The 17250-nt window shown below is 37.8% G+C and overlaps 3 protein-coding genes across 3 annotated transcripts; 1 reads left to right on the top strand and 2 right to left on the bottom strand.

Annotated features, from left to right (window-relative positions):
• Positions 1-463: 463 nt before the first annotated feature.
• si:dkey-110g7.8 (GTPase IMAP family member 8) lies at positions 464-6140 on the top strand. Its single transcript, XM_048198483.1, has 4 exons — positions 464-1168; positions 3545-4246; positions 4376-4957; positions 5079-6140. The coding sequence occupies exons 1-4, from the start codon at positions 1138-1140 to the stop codon at positions 5129-5131; spliced, it is 1368 nt and encodes a 455-aa protein (XP_048054440.1). The 5' UTR covers positions 464-1137; the 3' UTR covers positions 5132-6140.
• A 308-nt stretch (positions 6141-6448) lies between these two features.
• On the bottom strand, positions 6449-9311 carry atf4b (activating transcription factor 4b). The gene is made up of 3 exons (XM_048198490.1): positions 9150-9311; positions 7972-8370; positions 6449-7866 (listed from the first exon to the last, which is right to left on the bottom strand). Exons 2-3 carry the CDS (start codon positions 8270-8272, stop codon positions 6887-6889), a joined length of 1281 nt encoding a protein of 426 aa, XP_048054447.1. The 5' UTR covers positions 8273-8370; positions 9150-9311; the 3' UTR covers positions 6449-6886.
• A 1441-nt stretch (positions 9312-10752) lies between these two features.
• prr15la (proline rich 15 like a) lies at positions 10753-16884 on the bottom strand. Its single transcript, XM_048198498.1, has 2 exons — positions 16624-16884; positions 10753-11225 (listed from the first exon to the last, which is right to left on the bottom strand). Exon 2 carries the CDS (start codon positions 11206-11208, stop codon positions 10876-10878), a length of 333 nt encoding a protein of 110 aa, XP_048054455.1. The 5' UTR covers positions 11209-11225; positions 16624-16884; the 3' UTR covers positions 10753-10875.
• Between the last annotated feature and the right edge of the window lie 366 nt (positions 16885-17250).

Below are 17250 nucleotides of genomic sequence, written 5' to 3'. Positions count from 1 at the left end.
GACTACGCATGGCCAGTTTACATATATTGCATAAAGTAAAATAGTATATCAAATCATTCTGTTATATCTTTCAAAGTTGAACATTGTTTTTGCCGATATATCTTTTCATGTGTTTTTTCTACAGAGGACATAGCATAAAATAAGATATATGAATAATAATTTTTTTTTTTTTTTTTTTTCAGTTTTTTTCTCCATTTATTTTCTTATGCTCCAAACAATCTAATGACATTAAAAAAAATATTCACAAAACCTTTTTTTTTTCCCCTGGTTCTCAGGAGCATATTCACAAAGCATTTTTATAAAAACAGATTTTAAGATGAAACTTTGTCGAAAATGAAACAACAAACCCTACACTTTGAAACTTGAAAGCTTTTCAAATGAATGTAATGTCCCTTAATTAATTACTTAATTAGTTTGTTTATTTATTTGTTCTGATTTTTTACAATTATATTTTCATATAAATGTTACTGTTCATACTTACTAGACTGCTGTATAATACACTAGTGCTTTCTGTATGCTTTAATGTATGACACTTTTAAAGCATTAGAAGGAAGAAAAGCTGTCCAGTGTTTGCTTTACTTGCCCTAGTATTTCAATGCTGCTATGTTTAGGTCATTCTGCAGAATCGGGTGGGCGGGGCTAAACTGGATACTTCCATCTTTTCATTGGTCTAATGACAGCTTTTGCTCCACCCCCAAACTCAACACTACACAATGAAAAAAATAGGAAACCACTCCACAATTATTATTTGTTATTACCTAAGAATTGTGGGAGGTTGCTTACCGTATCATATTTGTCAAACTCAGCCCACTTACTCACAAGCCACATATTTTCTTTCTTACTCCCTCCTTATAGCCCTCTGCTCTCTACTTGCCTCTTTCTGCAGCTCCTTCTGCTTGTATCATTTCATGAGGGGAAACAAAGTGAAAAAGAAGCAAAGAGAAAGCTTGTGAGGGGGTTGTATAATCTGAAAATCAGTGGGAGAGGGAGCAAAATAGAGTAGGAGGGAGATAAGAGGGGAGAAAGCCATGTTTTGAGCACAGGCAACTGGCTGCTGAGACAAAACAGCAAGAGAGAGAGAGAGAAAGAGGGAGAAAGAGAGCGAGAGCAGGAGGCAACGGACCAGCTAGACACAAGATGGCTACGGTCTCTTCTGATTTAAATGCTGGTAAGTGATATTAAACTTTAACTTCATTCTTATGTCAGACAATCTTCCACTTTCAAATCCCACCTACACAGACAGCTGACTCACTTCCCCTCTGCATTACATGTGCTTCCTGTGACTCTGGGGCTTTCTAATGCAGACAGGAGAGTCTCGGCTGTTGATCAGTTTGCCATAATACAAAAGCAGATGCCCACACAAATGTTATTGAACCTGGGCCCGTATGTATAAAGCCGCTCAGAGTAAAATTTTAGTCTTAAGTGTGTCAAAATTCTAAGAATGATGTAATTTTACTCTTATTCTTAGAATTAAGAATAATTGTGATTCATAAAGGTTCCTAAGTGTCAAGACTAGGTCTTAGCTCTGTAGAGCTGTAGAGGTGTCTTAACCTAGTTATAAGAGTAACACGATAGCAGCAAAGAAGAGACACACGCTTTTCAATGAAGATATGATGTATTGGAGTTATATGATGACATGGAGTTGATAAAATGATATAAACTTAATTGTCAATTCTTTTTGTAACTCACCTAATAAGAAATGTAATAACTTTAAATAAATGTAATAAATATTACTTAAACAATAATTAATATGTTTAATGCATTTTAACACATTTAAAGGTGCTATATGCGATTTCTCAAATTCGTTGTTGAACACTGTTGATATTTTAAATAAACAAACACACCCCTCTCTTCATTGCTCCGCCTCAAACTCACACTCCAATCCTAACCCACCCTGCTCTGAGTCGGTCTCGAACCTCGGCCCAATCACTGCTGGCATATGACGATAAACACCTCATTCTCTAGCGATCGTCAGTGTGCAGTGGTTTACCTGCAAAACTCTCACTATCTGGCCTCTGTTACACAGGTAATGCGAGTGGATGTCTATCACAGCTGACGCGAAACAAAATGCTTAATGAAAAATAAAGCGCAAATGATGAACGTATGACAAGGAAGCACAAAAGATGAACATACAGTACACAAGAGGAAATACAAACAAGAGTTTCTTGTTAATCGCCAGCAATTTTGCTTAAACCATAAAAATATGAAGAAAATATTTTTATTTTTATGTTTATATTATTTAAATGTTTTTAAATATGACATTGACTACAACATAATCAGTTTTTAATATTTAATTGGTTCTCTCTTGTTTTTCATAATTTCTTTGCATGACAGACTGGCCAAAAATAATTTGAAATTTCATTTCATTATCACACATGAAAATTCATTTCATTATCACACTCCAAGCACAGCTACAAGATATGCTTAAATCTTTTAACACATTTTTAAAAATATTTGAATTAAGGTTGAAGATGTCAGTTTTCATCACAATTGGCCACTACTCTATGGCAGTTCATTGACTTTCCAACTGACCATCAAACCATGCGGCAAAAGAAAGCCACTTTTATGTTGACTGTGGGTTTTCCTGCAGTTGTTGGAGCCGTTGATGAACTCATGACACATCATTGCACTAACTGTAAATGAGGAGACATATATCAATAGAAAAAGATTCCACACCATCAATACTAATTTGTGATAATTTTGCACAATGCAGAGCTATTGCTTTTAAATAAATGTAAATATTAAAACGTTTGTGTTTTTCTTTTTATTGTTTTATATAATAACATTAAATTATTGGTATTGTGCTGCTGTGACTTCACCCTTCCAGGCGCACTATTGGCTGATTCAGAGGTTGAGGGCGGCCATTTTGAGTTGACATCATTGTAGTCCTTAGTTCACAACACTTAAGTCAGCACTTAAGAATCAGTCTTACACTTTACTAAAAGTTGCTTTTAGCTTCTTTATAAGTCTCCTACTCTTAGAAAACTCCTACTCTTTACTAAGAATTTTTTGACACTTAAGTCAAAACTTAAGACTATTCTTAAGAGCATTTCTGAGACGTTTTATACATACGGGCCCTGATCTTGGTTCAGCATTAGAATGAGATCCTAAAGCTAACGGGTAGGGTTACTTAGTAGAGGATGGAGACAAACTGTTGAAACTGATGCAGCATTGCTGGAACTATTATCATATACTGGACTGTACCAAAACCAACAATGACAGGACACAGAACACTGAACATTTGCAGGAAATAAAGGAGATTGTAGCAGAGATTTGACAGAAACCTGTCTTACCTGTCAAATGTAAGTGTTTTAGATTATAATCACAAGATTACAGTTAAGGTTATTTAGTGAAGGGCTATATGCACGAGAATTTATATACTACAGCAGTCATCAGCAGGTTAAAAGTATATAGTTGTAAATGCTCTGGGGTTTCTCAGAATGTCGGTGTGGACAAATGTTTATCGTGGGTGTAGTCTGCATGGACTGAACTCCAAGTAGTTTTGATCACCTGCAATATAATTTTCGCTTCTATCTCTCAAAAGTAGAGGGATCCTCTCCACCCATGCGGCGTCTACTGTTGCTGGGGTTCCAGGGCTCTGGTAAGACCTCAACACTGAATACCATCTTGAGCCAGGAGAAAAACCCATCTGACAATTCCCAAACAGACCAACAACAATGGGTAGACATACTCACCTGGCGACTGTTAATCATTGACACCCCTGGATGGAATCTGAAAACCGAAGACACAGCCGACGAGACGGAATTGGAGAACCAGCAGTCCATCATTGATCAATGTTCTCCTGGTCCCCATGCCCTGCTGCTGGTGGTACCCATCGGAGTTCCATTCACTGAACACCACTGGCAAGGTCTTTGGTCCCGAGTTAGGGCACTGGGAGCAGGAATATGGAGGCACACCATGGTTTTGTTCACCTGTGCGGACCAGTTGCCGCAGGACAAGGGTGTGGAGGAATTTATTGTGGATGGCGGGGCAGCACTGCAAAGGCTGGTGCAGAGGTGTGGCTGCAGGTACCATGCCTTGGACAACACCTGCTCAGACAAAAGTGCTCAAGTTGCAGAGCTTTTACAAAAAGTAGAGGAAATGGTTCAGGAGAATCAAGGCTGGTTCTTTGAAATGGTGAGGCCAAGCCTTGGATACGATAATGAAGAGATTGAAAAGGAAAGAGAAGAGGATGGAGTCTCAGAAGTGGAGAGGACAGCAGCAATGTTTAGATCTCCACCAAGAGGTGAGTTTTGTCTGATTCATTCTCTTGTACCTTTGTTTTGCGATACCTTTAGAGAATGTCTCCTTAGAACATGCAAAGTGCATTTTCATCATGTGAACTTCCTTTTTGCAATCTCTTTCTTTTTAACAGAGTTACGGGTTCTGTTAGTAGGCTGGCGTGGAGCAGGTAAGAGCTCTGCAGGTAATCTTCTACTGGGCTGTCGTGTGTTTGAATCGGGACGCCCCACTGAGGTATCTGTCCGTCGTCAAGCATTGGTTGCTGGTCGGCGCCTCACAGTTGTTGACACACCAGGTTGGGATTGGTTCTCCGTCCAGCGCACACCCAGCAACATTCGAAAAGAAATCAAACAAGGGGCAGGGCTTCTCCATCCTGGCCCACATGCGCTCTTACTGGTTATCCCTGTGGTCTCGACCCTCACTCCCAAAAAGAGGCAGGCCCTCAAGAGCCATTTGGAAATGTTTGGCGAGGAGGCGTGTCTTCACACACTGGTGCTGTTTTCATGTGGCGATTGGCTGTATGGCACATCAATCGAGGATCACATCCAGCGGGATGGAGGTGAGCTGCTGAAATTGATGCAGCATTGCTGGAACTGTTATCATGTGCTGGACTGTACCAAAGCTAACAAGGATAGGACGCAGGTGACTGAACTATTGCGGAAAATAGAGGAAATGGTGGCAGAGAATGGACAGACACCTTTCTTACCTGTCAAATGTAAGTGTTTTGCATCTTATACTATTATTATTGCTGGTTTTCACGTCAGGTTATGTATTCATTTGGTCATATGAATATTTATCATATGTAAAAACCTGATCATTGCATCCTTGTTTTACAGTAAATCAAGAACTAGATGAGGAGGAAACGAGTGGAAGATGCATTCTACAGTGAAATATAAGGCAACATAAAGTGCAGCTTCCATTCACAATGTTTGTATGTCATCTTGATAGAATGCAAAGTGAATTTGATCTAGACATTCTTCTGATTTTTAACTTCATTGTCAGTTTGATGACACTATCATACAATAGACTTACAACCTACATTTCTGGCTTCTTGAGCAATGTTAAGATTTAGTCACAAGATTTTCATAAAGTCTTAAATTAAGAACTTTCACTTTTGCTAGAAGCACATAGCACTTTCTAATGACAAAATCTTTACATAAACCTTTTTTTTTTTTTTTGTAATACTTTGAGCTAGAGACCACAAATAACAGTATACCTACTCAAATATTGATACTATCCCCAAAAGCATGCATTAATTTCAGAGCTGATTATTTTCAAGTGTTATGTAAAATGCATGGTGGAAACAAAACAAATGACAATTAATTTCCAGCAGGACTCATACCTGGTATTGTACAGTATTGACACAACCTCATCGTGCACATTCAAGAAGTGTCATATAATATTTAGTAAAACTCCATTTCACAAAGCTAGAATATTGCTTGTGTGTAGTTTGAATGTACTCACTCTATTATAAGTCTAAGCACATTGGGATTATGTGCACCTGGATTCTCGAATATACAGTTGTTCTACAGACTGAACTGAATGTGCCATTGTGCACCTGAAGAACATTCAGGGTTTTTTTTGTAATGAATTTGTTATTAGCAACTAAGAAGGACATTTCATACTTAGAATATAATACTCTCATCACAACCCTATCTGAACACATTTACCAATATGTGTTGAGCATTCAGGGCATGGCTGTTACTATTGCATAGTAATATTTATCTTGTCCACAAATATTTGACACACTATGAGAACATACCATGAAATCCCAAGTGCATGGGCAACCATATCAGCCTCAAATGCGACATTAAACTGGTTTGACTGAAGACACTGATGACTAAAGAGTTTATCTTTTGTATGCTTTTCACTTCATATTAATAAAGAATTTTTTTGCACATCAAGAGTTTTGTCAAATTTAGCTTCGAGTTTGAATTTCCTCAATCTTGATTTGTGAAATCTTACAAAACAAAAAGAACCCCATTTATTTTTCTGCCAGCCATACATGTAGTTGTCCTTGGTCATGGGGTTTGACACAACAGTGGGGTTATGTTATTAGTGGACATTGCTTTGGCCCAAACAGGCTAAACGAACTCCATCAATATCATATGACCCATTTATGGAGGTAGTGATTTTTTTGTTATAACCAATTTCACAAAAACTAATTTCTGCCCCCGTTTTATAATTAAGAGAATACACATGCAAATGTGTTTTCAAATGTTTATTTAAAAAACATCAAGCTATCTGATAAGCAGTGAAAGGCCCATATTACGACAAACTATTGAGTACTATACAGAATTTAATAAATGCACATCATCTGAAGAAAGACAGTAGTAGAAGTTTAAATATTAAGCATTTGTACAGCACAATTTCAGTTGGAAAAATTCAAGACAGACAAAGATCATCAATCGACAATGCACTTCTATATATAATACTGTGCATACAAACAGATACACAAGATAAAAAAAATAAAAAAATACACTAGTACTATGCTAAAATGATACATTTCTACTTAGACACTGGGGAAGAATCAAAACTTCATAAAATACTTTCTTTTAGAACCAACATTCCTAGTATTCTGCACTTCAGGCTATGCTGAAACCGTCCATTTCTCTCAGCTTCAAGCCTCTGTGTCCATTTTATTCTATGACCTCACACTTTTGCTCTCTCTTGCCCTCTTGACTTCTTCCATTAGCTCTTTCAGGTATTGGATCTCTTTAGCTATGGACTCTGCTTTTTCCACCAGCTCTTGATTCCGCTCCTCAAGGACTGTACATTCTGACTGGAGGGCCTCTTGCTCTGCACGCTTTTTCTGTCTGTAGCGGGTCGCCGCAGTCTTGTTCTGCTCCATTTTCTTCAGCTTTTTCTTCTCAACCACAACCTTTGAGCCACTGACTGACTTCACTCTTCCTGCGAGGGTAGGCGACTCTGACTGCTGATTTTGGGTGGGCTTAGAATCAGGTGTGGGGTAGGGCTTCATCCTAGAAGACCAAGACTGGGGAGAGGTTGGGATTTGTGGGTCAGGGGAAGTTGGACTTGGGGAATTCTCCACAACCACCTCACCTGGATGGGTAACCATCGCACTAACCTCCTCTTTGGGAGAAAGTACAAGAACGATGCGGGTTGGGGAGAGGGACAGGACAATTTTGGGCACCCGCATCTCGACAGGGGATGGACTCTGCACTTCAGCTATGTCCACCTCGCAACCAAGCTCAAGAGTATCAGTAGGGGACTCGGGTGGAAGGATGGAAGGTGATGGGACTGGGGAGGCCGGTTCAGACTTTATCTCAAACTCAGCCTGGGGCTCAGGGACAACAGAGGAGGAATCTGACAATTCACAAGGTGATGAGGGAGTGAAAGGAGTAGGAACTGGAGTATTCAAAGTAAATGAAAGGTTGGAAAGTTGATTGATTTCAGGGACAGACACTATTAGAGAGGGTGAAGGCGTATTGTCAGAAGCTACAGACTGGGACTCCAGGTCTATCTGTGACTCCAGAGAAGCGATGAGCTCCTCAGGAGAGCTGGGTGGATCCTCAGAATCATAGGAGCCAATGAAAGACTCCAGATCAAACTCACTCAAATCAATTCGCTCCGTCATCCAATCCATTTCACTGAACGAATGATCTGAAAAGGAAAAAATTTTAAATATGATGATTGCCTGCTTAAAATATTAATATGCTGAAAGTAGAGCACTTGTAATTACACTTGAAGTTACTTGCTACACCATACCTTTGCCACTGTCTGCACCATGATTATCTAGGCACAGCTCATCTGAGGGGAACCAGGACAGGGACAGCTGATTGAGCCCAGCCTTCTCCCCCCTCTGAATGGAGGGAGGAGAGCAGGGTGGTGAGAGAGAGGGAAGTGGAGAGGAAGAGAAAGATGAGAGGGGCGATTCAGCGCCTCCGAGAGGAAGAACCTCCTCATCTTTATCTAGGAGAGACCCCAGAGGGTCAGCCATCGGTGATGATGGGTCCCAAAAAAGGACCTCCATATCGTCCTGGCCAAACCGTGAGTTCATCAAAGACATGGCTGTCTATTTCAAGTGGAATCAACGAGTCTTCTACTGAGAATTCGAATAATTTCGTGCTGTCAGGTACAGCAAAGATCAGAGTTGCCACAAAGGACCTGCAAACAGATATTAAAAGTAGTTAATCACTTATATAACAATTTCATAAATGTATTCATACAATAGTACTTTGCAAGAGAAAAAAAGGCTCATTAGTTATTCCTGACTCACAATGACGTCATCCGCCTACACCCTGCCCATATATGGCATCTACCACGTGACATTCTTTATCACTTACTGTCAGCAGACTAGGTTCCATTTCTAAAACCTCAACCCCAGTTTAACAGAGGCAAAATTGCTTTTTATAAGATCTTAAAGTTAGTTGATTAGTTATTGTTTGAGGTAAAATGTACTCCGATATTCTATTTTTATCAAAGTGGATAAAGACTCCGCCATTTCAGGGACTAGCCGCTCCCTTTTCAGGAACGTACGCCATTTTATAAAGAGCACGCGGTGATAAAGAAACGTCAATTAAACTGTCTCACTCAAGTTTATTTTGATTTAAACATATTCAGACTGGTTGGAGATGCATTCACTATACAAAATATAAACATTATAGTACATTTTAAAACAGAAATGACTAAAAATTCATCGACTGATGTTGTCACTCTAGGCTAGACATATGGCGCGCTAAGCTCGAGAAGCTGGTCATGCCAATTTCTATTATCTATTAAAATTCAAAAATCCACAATCTACATTAAAGTCACATTAAAAATACCTGAAAATATTAACCGCCATAATAAGGCTTAATTATTTAATGGTAAGTTACACACACGCCCAACCGGGTCGATGAGACGACGTGACATTTTAAGACAAAAACAATTAAAAATATACTTACGCCATTTTGATATAAATGTACTGAGCCAGTGCACTATGTTGATGCACTGAGGAGTTTGCGCGCTGTCTACAGGCTGCAGTTCACACGGCCATTTCGGCGGAGAGCAGAATCGCTCGGATATCAACAAAAATCAGCTGGGAGAAGAAAAGATCTGCAGACGATGACGTCGAGCTCATATTTATATAGAGCCGCAGTGCCGCTCAGACATATCCTTCCGCCAGAGCGCTTTGTGTTGTGTTACTGGGCGCAGACAGCAAATAGACCCACCACTTTTAGTCAATTTTTGTATCATTATGAATAGGAAAAATAACTATTAAAGCTAACAACTATTATTTTGTGATTAGCCTACTTATTTTTGTTTATTTAAAATGGGGAAAAGGGAAAAGTATGCTATTAGGCTAGGACACAGCATTGTAAAAATAGACTCTGACAATGACATCAGCATAATCTGTCAGTCGATAGATAGACAAACAAATGCGTTGTGAGCTCAAAGTCTATCAAAACAAACATTTGAGGGAACATTATATTTCCCAGATGTGGTGTTGGGTTCATCGCCTTCTGCTGGACGAGAACTAAACTACAGGGAGAGTTTTGCCTCGGTTGTTTTTACGGGAATTATTGTTATGGAAAAAAAGACAACGGAAAGAAAAGACAGTTGCTCTTGCTGACGGCAAAACTGAATAAAGAGACGAAATAGGTTGTAGTAAACAGAAAGGACAAGCTGTAGTTTGTTTAGTGGTCCTATTTCAGAGAATTGTTTAGAGAAATTCAACACAGAAAGATACACAATCACATCTTGAATGAATGTATTCATTTATTTTCCACAGTTATATTTAAAAACAACACGTCATTATATTATTTTTTTAATTTATTTTTTTACAAAATCCCAGCTAATCAAACAATTAAATTAGGCATTGTGCAAATATTTTACCATTTCTTTCAACATAAAAAGCACAATAATTAAAATGAAAAACCCAACATGTTCTAATTAACTTTTATAAACTCACTGTACAAGAAATAGGCTATCAACCAAGATCAAAGATCATAATTAAACCTGACACATCAACACAGACATAAAATAGTGTATTATTGCAAAAGGCACATGTATTAAAAAAAAAACTGGTCTAGTAACATGTGGTCATATTCTAGATGCCTCCATCTTTTGGGGGACAAAAAAAAAATAACAGTGATAATAATAACAACAATCTATATTTTATATAATTAGGTACAATTTAAATTTCGAATAAAAGTCTCTATAATATAGTAGCATATTATTGCTGATAATATTCCTTAAATCTTTTGAATCAAAAGTGCTGTAGCTGCTATTGTAATTTTCACCATATAGGCTACTGTAAAATAGAATAAGCAAACAAAAACTACTATCATTACTGATATTATCTTGTGCTGATATATGATTGATTTGATTCCCTCTCAGTGGATTTCTCTTTGCTAAACATTTGCTAAATGTCAGCCTTTCATCAGACGACCACAATGCAGTCCTGCCATGTGTATCTGTGAAGAAACCTGATCTTTGGGTTTATGCCTGTCTTTGTTCCCAAGCATTAGTATAGATCAGTCACTAATTCATTCAGCGATCCTTTTCTTGCTTCGGGCTCAGCCTCAGGTGATTGTAAACTGCAGAGGACATCAATGGAAGAGTGCTGCATAGACCAAGGCCCTCTTGAGCTGTTTTACCCACACATGCTAGTGTGTTTACACAGTGACTCTATTTTCCAGTTGTATTATTCTCGCTAGTTGTAGTTTCTGCCTCAGGGAACAGGTCAGGGTTTTCTGCTAGCGTAGAGCGGATTCTCTTCTTCTCTTTGAAACGGCCCGAATGTGAGACTTTCACATGGCGCCCCTTTGTTGCCGTTTTGTCCACGATGCGCTCCAAGCGGGCATTAAACTGGCTGTCCACAGCTGCATCGGGGGTCCCAGGTGTCTCCCCGGCGTTGCTGCTGTGGTCTCCAGGGATTTCGTACAACACTTTCGGCTCTGATTTCTTCTTACGCAGGAAGGTCAGTTTCCACCAGGCTGGTGCAGGTTCTGCGGTCGCCATCGAGATGAAAACAGACTCTGCGAGGAGGACAGAATGAGAGATTTATACATGAGAGTGTTATATTTATGATTTAAGACCAAACAGTATGCCTAAATAAGAAAATGAACTAAAAACATCTTGTTTTTTGTTCAATTTAACCAGCTTTTTTATTTGAACACAAAAAGTAAGATTAGTCATAATGTGTAAGCTGAGGCCTGAGGGTGTGAGCTAATGCTAATGTAAGATCTGTGTCTTGCATTAGAAGGGCCAGCCGCTAATGAATTTTTTAGTGTAATTCAATAAGCACCATATGGCAGAGGTATGATAGGGTTTTAACCTGTAGAGTTCTGGTTACAGGCCTCAAATTTCACACACTCTGCACTGCAGATATATGGTAGGAGGATGGAAATGCTAAATATAGACCATGCTAATGCTAAATGACAGAGCGCTTGCGCTTATAATGTGTTCAAGTCCTCCTGGGAAGTTCGTATTTACAAGGGAAGTCGTGTTTACGACATCAGGTGCGTTCAAGTACCTTCTCTTAATTAACTACACAAAAATACAGCAAGGTTTATAAACTCTACTTCTAAAATAAAGAACAAAGATCTGTGCATCAGGTGTGTTTTGCTTTTTTTTATGGTTTTAAATAATTTATGAAGCCACTGTGAACTTTATCGTTACATATTATTATATTATATTACAATGCTGTCATATTTTGTGCAAGAAGTTAGCACTGATGTAAATAAACAAGCCTGACAATGTCACTATATAAATACCTATAAGTATTGTGGTATTCCAACATGTTTCTCACTGACACATCCCCAACTCGTAAACATCGGGGCTTAAAGAAAATCCAGAGCTTTCCACTCGTATTAAAGGATTAGTCCACTTTCAAATAAAATGTTCCTGATAATTTACTCACTTCAATGGCCTCCAAATGGTTGAAGGTCAAAATTACAGTTTCAGTGCAGCTTCAAAGGGCTTTAAACGATACCAGATGAGGAATAAGGGTCTTATCTAGCGAAACGATCGGCCATTTTTGAAAAAAATACAACTGTATATACTTTATAAACACAAATGCTTCCGCTTTCCGTATTCTTTAAAAAGTTTACACTGTATGTCCTATGCCTTCCTTATTCAACTTATGGAACGCGCCAGTTCCGTTTTTTTCCATAAGTAGAATAGGGAAGGCGTAGGACATACAGCATAAGCGTTTTGAAGAATACCGAAAGCGGAAGCATGTGCAAAGCGATCATTTGTGTTTATAAAGCATATACAGTTGTATTTTTTTCAAAAATGACCGATTGTTTCTCTAGATAAGACCCTTATTCCTCGTCTGGTATCGTTTAAAGCCCTTCGAAGCTGCACTGAAACTGTAATTTTGACCTTCAACCGTTTGGAGGCCATTGAAGTCCACTATAAGGAGAAAAATCCTGGAATGTTTTCATCAAAAACCTTAATTTCTTTTCGACTGAAGAAAGAAAGACATGAACATCTTGGATGACATGGGGGCGAGTAAATTATCAGGAAAATTTTATTTGAAAGTGGACTAAACTTTTAAAGATATTGTGGTGGCATCCATGTGCGTTCAACTCATAAATATGATCTTTCTGATGTGACTTGAATGCACAATACAGCTTATTTTATTTTTTTAAATAATGAAATTGATGATTTATGCTACGGTTCAAAAGTTTTAGGGCCTGTATGATTTTTTTTAATGCTCACTCAAAAATACAGTAAAAACAGTAATATTGTGAAATATTATTACAATTTATAATAATTGATTTTTCTGTTAGTGTCACATGATCCTTCAGAAATCATTGTAATATGCTAATTTGATGCTGAAGAAAAAACAGTTGTGCTGTTTAATGTTTTTTGAAGCCGTGAATTTTTTTCAGGATTTTTTGATGAATAGAAAGTTCAAAAGAACAGCATTTATTTGAAATAGAAATCTTCTGTGACATTATAAATGTCTTTACTGTCACTTCTGATCAATTTATTGGATCCTTGCTGAATAAAAATATCAATTTCTTTCAAAAAAAGAGAGAAATCTTACTGACCCCAAACTTTTTAATGGTAGTGTACATTTGTACTTCAATAAAACTATAGGCTTAAAGGTCGATTGTGGCGAGTCACTTTGAAATCATTAACACTGCAATTTGACTAAAAATGTTGTTAAATGGACCTGATAATATGGCAAAATATTAAATGGAGCTGAAAGCATGATCACATTAGCAAAGATATTTAATAAACAAACACACGAGAGGCTAATTCTGCAGAAATTTGTAACTGTGTCTCCATCCAGGCCCTAAGTGAATACACTCATTATAGCATCTGACCCCATGAGACTTCACTTCACAGGTCTGACTGATGCAGCTGGTTTCATTTTAGCCATAATATTCAGTGTGTTATCGCTTTGAATAGATTCTACGTGATTAATTCATTCATTGATGTGATTTTACATGGTCCATTCATGTGTTAAGAGCTCACAGTCCAGACAAGAGTTTGTGGTTCATACACATGCTAGAATGGCTTCTTTGAAGTAAACCATTACAATGAAAGCAAGCACGCCTTTGACATACACGTTAAAACACTGTCCAAATGAAACTTCGTATCATATTGTGAGGCTTACCGCACACTTATTTACACAAAGAAAACAATAAACAAATGCTCTGAGCTGCACATCCTGGTAATTTTATTGCTTTACTGTCCATGATCATATCTCGAACTGAATCAGCCTCCTGTGAAATGAAGAAATGAACTCCCACACTCAAATTCACACAAAACTGCTGTAGCGTGTGGCAATATCCATTCACAGGAAAGGCTTGGCTCTGTTGCTTAGCAACAAAGTGGTCATTTTCATACAGTATGCTAATTTCTGTTCGCTCTCTCAGGGTTTTGACTCTTGCTCCTGCTTTTATGTTTACGAGAGCAAACAGAGATCAGGTGGTGCCGGCCAGCTCCCTTTCAACCTTACAGCCTTGTTTTTTTCCGCTTTTAACCTTATAAAAGAGGGCATTTAATCCAGATGGTTTTAACAATAAGACATACTGTATTTAAAAATGCTATAAAATTCTTTGGTTTAACTGTTTAAAAAGTGATGCCAGAACTCAATAAACTAAAGCCTTGAATTTCATTGCACACATTTATCACTTGAAATTTTATTGAATAAGTTTAAAGCACAATTCATAATACAATAAATTGCAAGAATTGCAAGAATTTGTAAATGTTCTGTAATATTATTGCACTCCAATGCACTTGGTTTTCCAATGTGAAATATTTTGATTTAGTCAGGGTTTGGATAAGGAAGGTTTCTCTTTGCACGCAAGGGGATTAACTTCTACGCAAACATGGTCTTACTTATACACACTCCATGTTGTTAGCATGTGGTTTTCATATTAAGATAAAAATGATGATAAGGGTCAAGGAAATCAATGTTCAAAAGGAAACGCAAGTGCTTTCCGGGAACAGGTCAATGGCCAGCAGGAACTTCTGTGTGCTAATTATTCAAGGATTTGATAAGACTGACATATAACGATAATGTAGAAAAAGAATGGCTTTGGTGTCACAAAATCCAACTTTATGATGTCTTGTTACGAAAATTATGGACAGCTTGTTAATTTCCCTAAAAGCATTTCAATTTATTTCAGGCATCACAATGATAACGATACAAAGTACATTTAGTTTCAACAGAAGCTCCCATGAGAAATTAAAATCTCTGTAGACATCTTGATTAATTAATTATTCTTGTTGGTGGTTGGAAAAAACATCAGGTGTTAACTGGAGGTCCTTGGAGAGCTTCGCTCTGGGAACAGTTAAAGTGAGTAAAAGTATAGTGCAAATGACAGGAATTGTGGTGCACAAAAGAACAGTAGGAAATATGTTCTTGTGTTTGACCAATCTCGCAGGCCTAAAACGTGCAGTGGCATCTATTTCACAAAGTAGTTCAGGTTTAATTTTATGTTGTTTTATTCTCGCACCTTATAGAAATATGTCCCTATTTTTAAAGGGCGTAAGAGTAAAATACACTCTTAAAAGTAAAGGCTCTTTATTGGCATTGATGGTTCCAAGAAGAACCTTTAATGTCCATGGAAACTTTCCATTATTAAGATGTTTCTACACAATGAAAAAGAAGTTCTTTTAGAACTGTTCACTGAACGGTTCTTTGGGGAACTCAAATGGTTCCACTATGGCATCACAGTGAAAACCTATTTTGGATTTTTTATTTTAGAGAGTAGCTAAAAAGAATTAAAAGGAAATTGGTTCCAAGTTTCCACAGAGGAAAAATTTATAGAAGCTCTTTCAGAGCTCAGAAGAGTATTTGGAGATATTGATTCAGATGTTACTTCAAAAAAACACATTCAAATAAGACAATTGTTGACCTAAAGTAAGAGTATATAGCTATAAATTGAATATTGCAGATCATTTGTTTTTGATAGAACTGGATGAGGAATGTTTGCACTCATATTGAGACTTGATTGCAGATTTTGGACATAGCAAATCTGAGCATTGATTGAGACATAGTTGAACTTGAGATCTCTTCTGAAACTGTAGAGGAAACGTGTGAGATCATTGGGGCTTTTTCTCAGGAGAAAAATAACTTATATTTGTCTAGGAGAAACAAAACTGAAAGTTTTTCATTTTCCTTTGCAATGAGGAGAGGGGAAATTCTGTGTATAAATACAAATATACCCAAGCACATGGTAAACGAATAAAGCAGGGAGAATACGAAGCACTAAACAGCATTTGCTTGTAATTTCATAACGGCATTCGTTTCTTCCCTTGTCCACTTGAATGAAACCCTTAATATTCTACTATGAATATACCATTAATTAGGGATTGAGGGACTACACTTTAAAGCAATTATCTTTGATTCATAATGTTTGTGGACTGTTTTAATTTCAATTTAACGAGTTCAGGTGGTCAGAACTTTCTTGGCTCCTTCCCAATACAATGTTTTTGTCAGGATTAATAAGTAAATTTAAAATCCATTCAGAGACGTTCATTTTGCCTGCCGAACTTACAATTGAAAGAAATGTTTTGCATTTCAAAGTGTTCACTTGATTGCAATAATCCCCCCCACACGCACACACACACTCACACTCATCTCAGGCTCCTCATTATGGACGATTAGTCAGTGATAAAGGTTCACTGTTTGCTATGAATGTGTAATCAAATGTGTCTCTGTCCAAAGGTCATTAAAATTCAAACCTATCATACGCTTTTTTTCTCTAGAACTTCATTTAATTCCCATTTGATCAGCTAATTTTTTTCTCTGGAACTCAATATTAATTTCTATTTGATTTTACCTTTAGCAAACAAGTAGCACTTTATATGTAGTCGAATTAATATAAAACTAACAGCAACTGGATGATATCCCATGGAGTTTAAAGAGTTTTTCCCCTCCAGTGGATTCTGGTAATAAGCCTCTCTCACCTGAGCAGGTGAATGTACGTCAGTTGAGATAGTTGTTATCTGCCTTAGAGGGGTCGCTATCCTTTGGTTCAGTTCTCCGTCCAGTTGAGTCCAGCAGGTGAGGTCATCGCCCTATAGGACCCAGCTTTTTCTTTGAATTTTAATTTGTTTTTGTCTATCCCTTCTCTTCTGCCTCCTCTTCGGCTTGGCTGTCCCTCTCTCTCTCTCTGGCAACCAGGTGTAGATTCACAGGTGCTTGACTCCTCCCAGCCGCAGCCACACAGACACCCACATCAGGCTCCTCCTCCCTCTGCTGCCTGAATAAACAGGCTTATGTGACATCAGCTTCATAGAACAATAGCTAACATATACTTGGATTGGGTGTTGAAGATTAATGACTGGATCAGCTTTTGATATTACATTAGCTAATATTTAAGAGGCTATAAAGTTAATGACATTGGGAATGTAATCAGCAGGGATTGTGCTAATAGTAATATGTGACTTTTCTCTCTTCCTTAAAGGGTTAGTTCACCCAAAAATGAAAATTCTGTCATTAATTACTCACCCTCATGTCGTTCCACACCCGTAAGACCTTCGTTGATTTTTGGAACACAAATTAAGATATTTTGGATGAAATCTGAAAGGTAT

This window comes from Megalobrama amblycephala, linkage group LG1 (assembly GCF_018812025.1).
Source record: "Megalobrama amblycephala isolate DHTTF-2021 linkage group LG1, ASM1881202v1, whole genome shotgun sequence".
NCBI classification, from domain to species: Eukaryota; Metazoa; Chordata; class Actinopteri; order Cypriniformes; family Xenocyprididae; genus Megalobrama; species Megalobrama amblycephala.
This window is presented reverse-complemented; position numbering and strand designations above follow the sequence as displayed.

What these genes read in the sequence shown, in the direction of transcription:
- si:dkey-110g7.8 (XM_048198483.1), top strand. Translation starts at nt 1,138, where the DNA reads ATGGCTACGGTCTCTTCTGATTTAAATGCTG. An exon ending in CTCTTCTGATTTAAATGCTG is followed by an intron (nt 1,169 to 3,544) that starts GTAAGTGATATT and finishes ATCTCTCAAAAG; the next exon opens with TAGAGGGATCCTCTCCACCC. An exon ending in GTTTAGATCTCCACCAAGAG is followed by an intron (nt 4,247 to 4,375) that starts GTGAGTTTTGTC and finishes TCTTTTTAACAG; the next exon opens with AGTTACGGGTTCTGTTAGTA.
- atf4b (XM_048198490.1), bottom strand. Translation starts at nt 8,272, where the DNA reads ATGTCTTTGATGAACTCACGGTTTGGCCAGGACGATATGGAGGTCCTT. An exon ending in TGGTGCAGACAGTGGCAAAG is followed by an intron (nt 7,867 to 7,971) that starts GTATGGTGTAGC and finishes TTTCCTTTTCAG; the next exon opens with ATCATTCGTTCAGTGAAATG.
- prr15la (XM_048198498.1), bottom strand. Translation starts at nt 11,208, where the DNA reads ATGGCGACCGCAGAACCTGCACCAGCCTGGTGGAAACTGACCTTCCTG.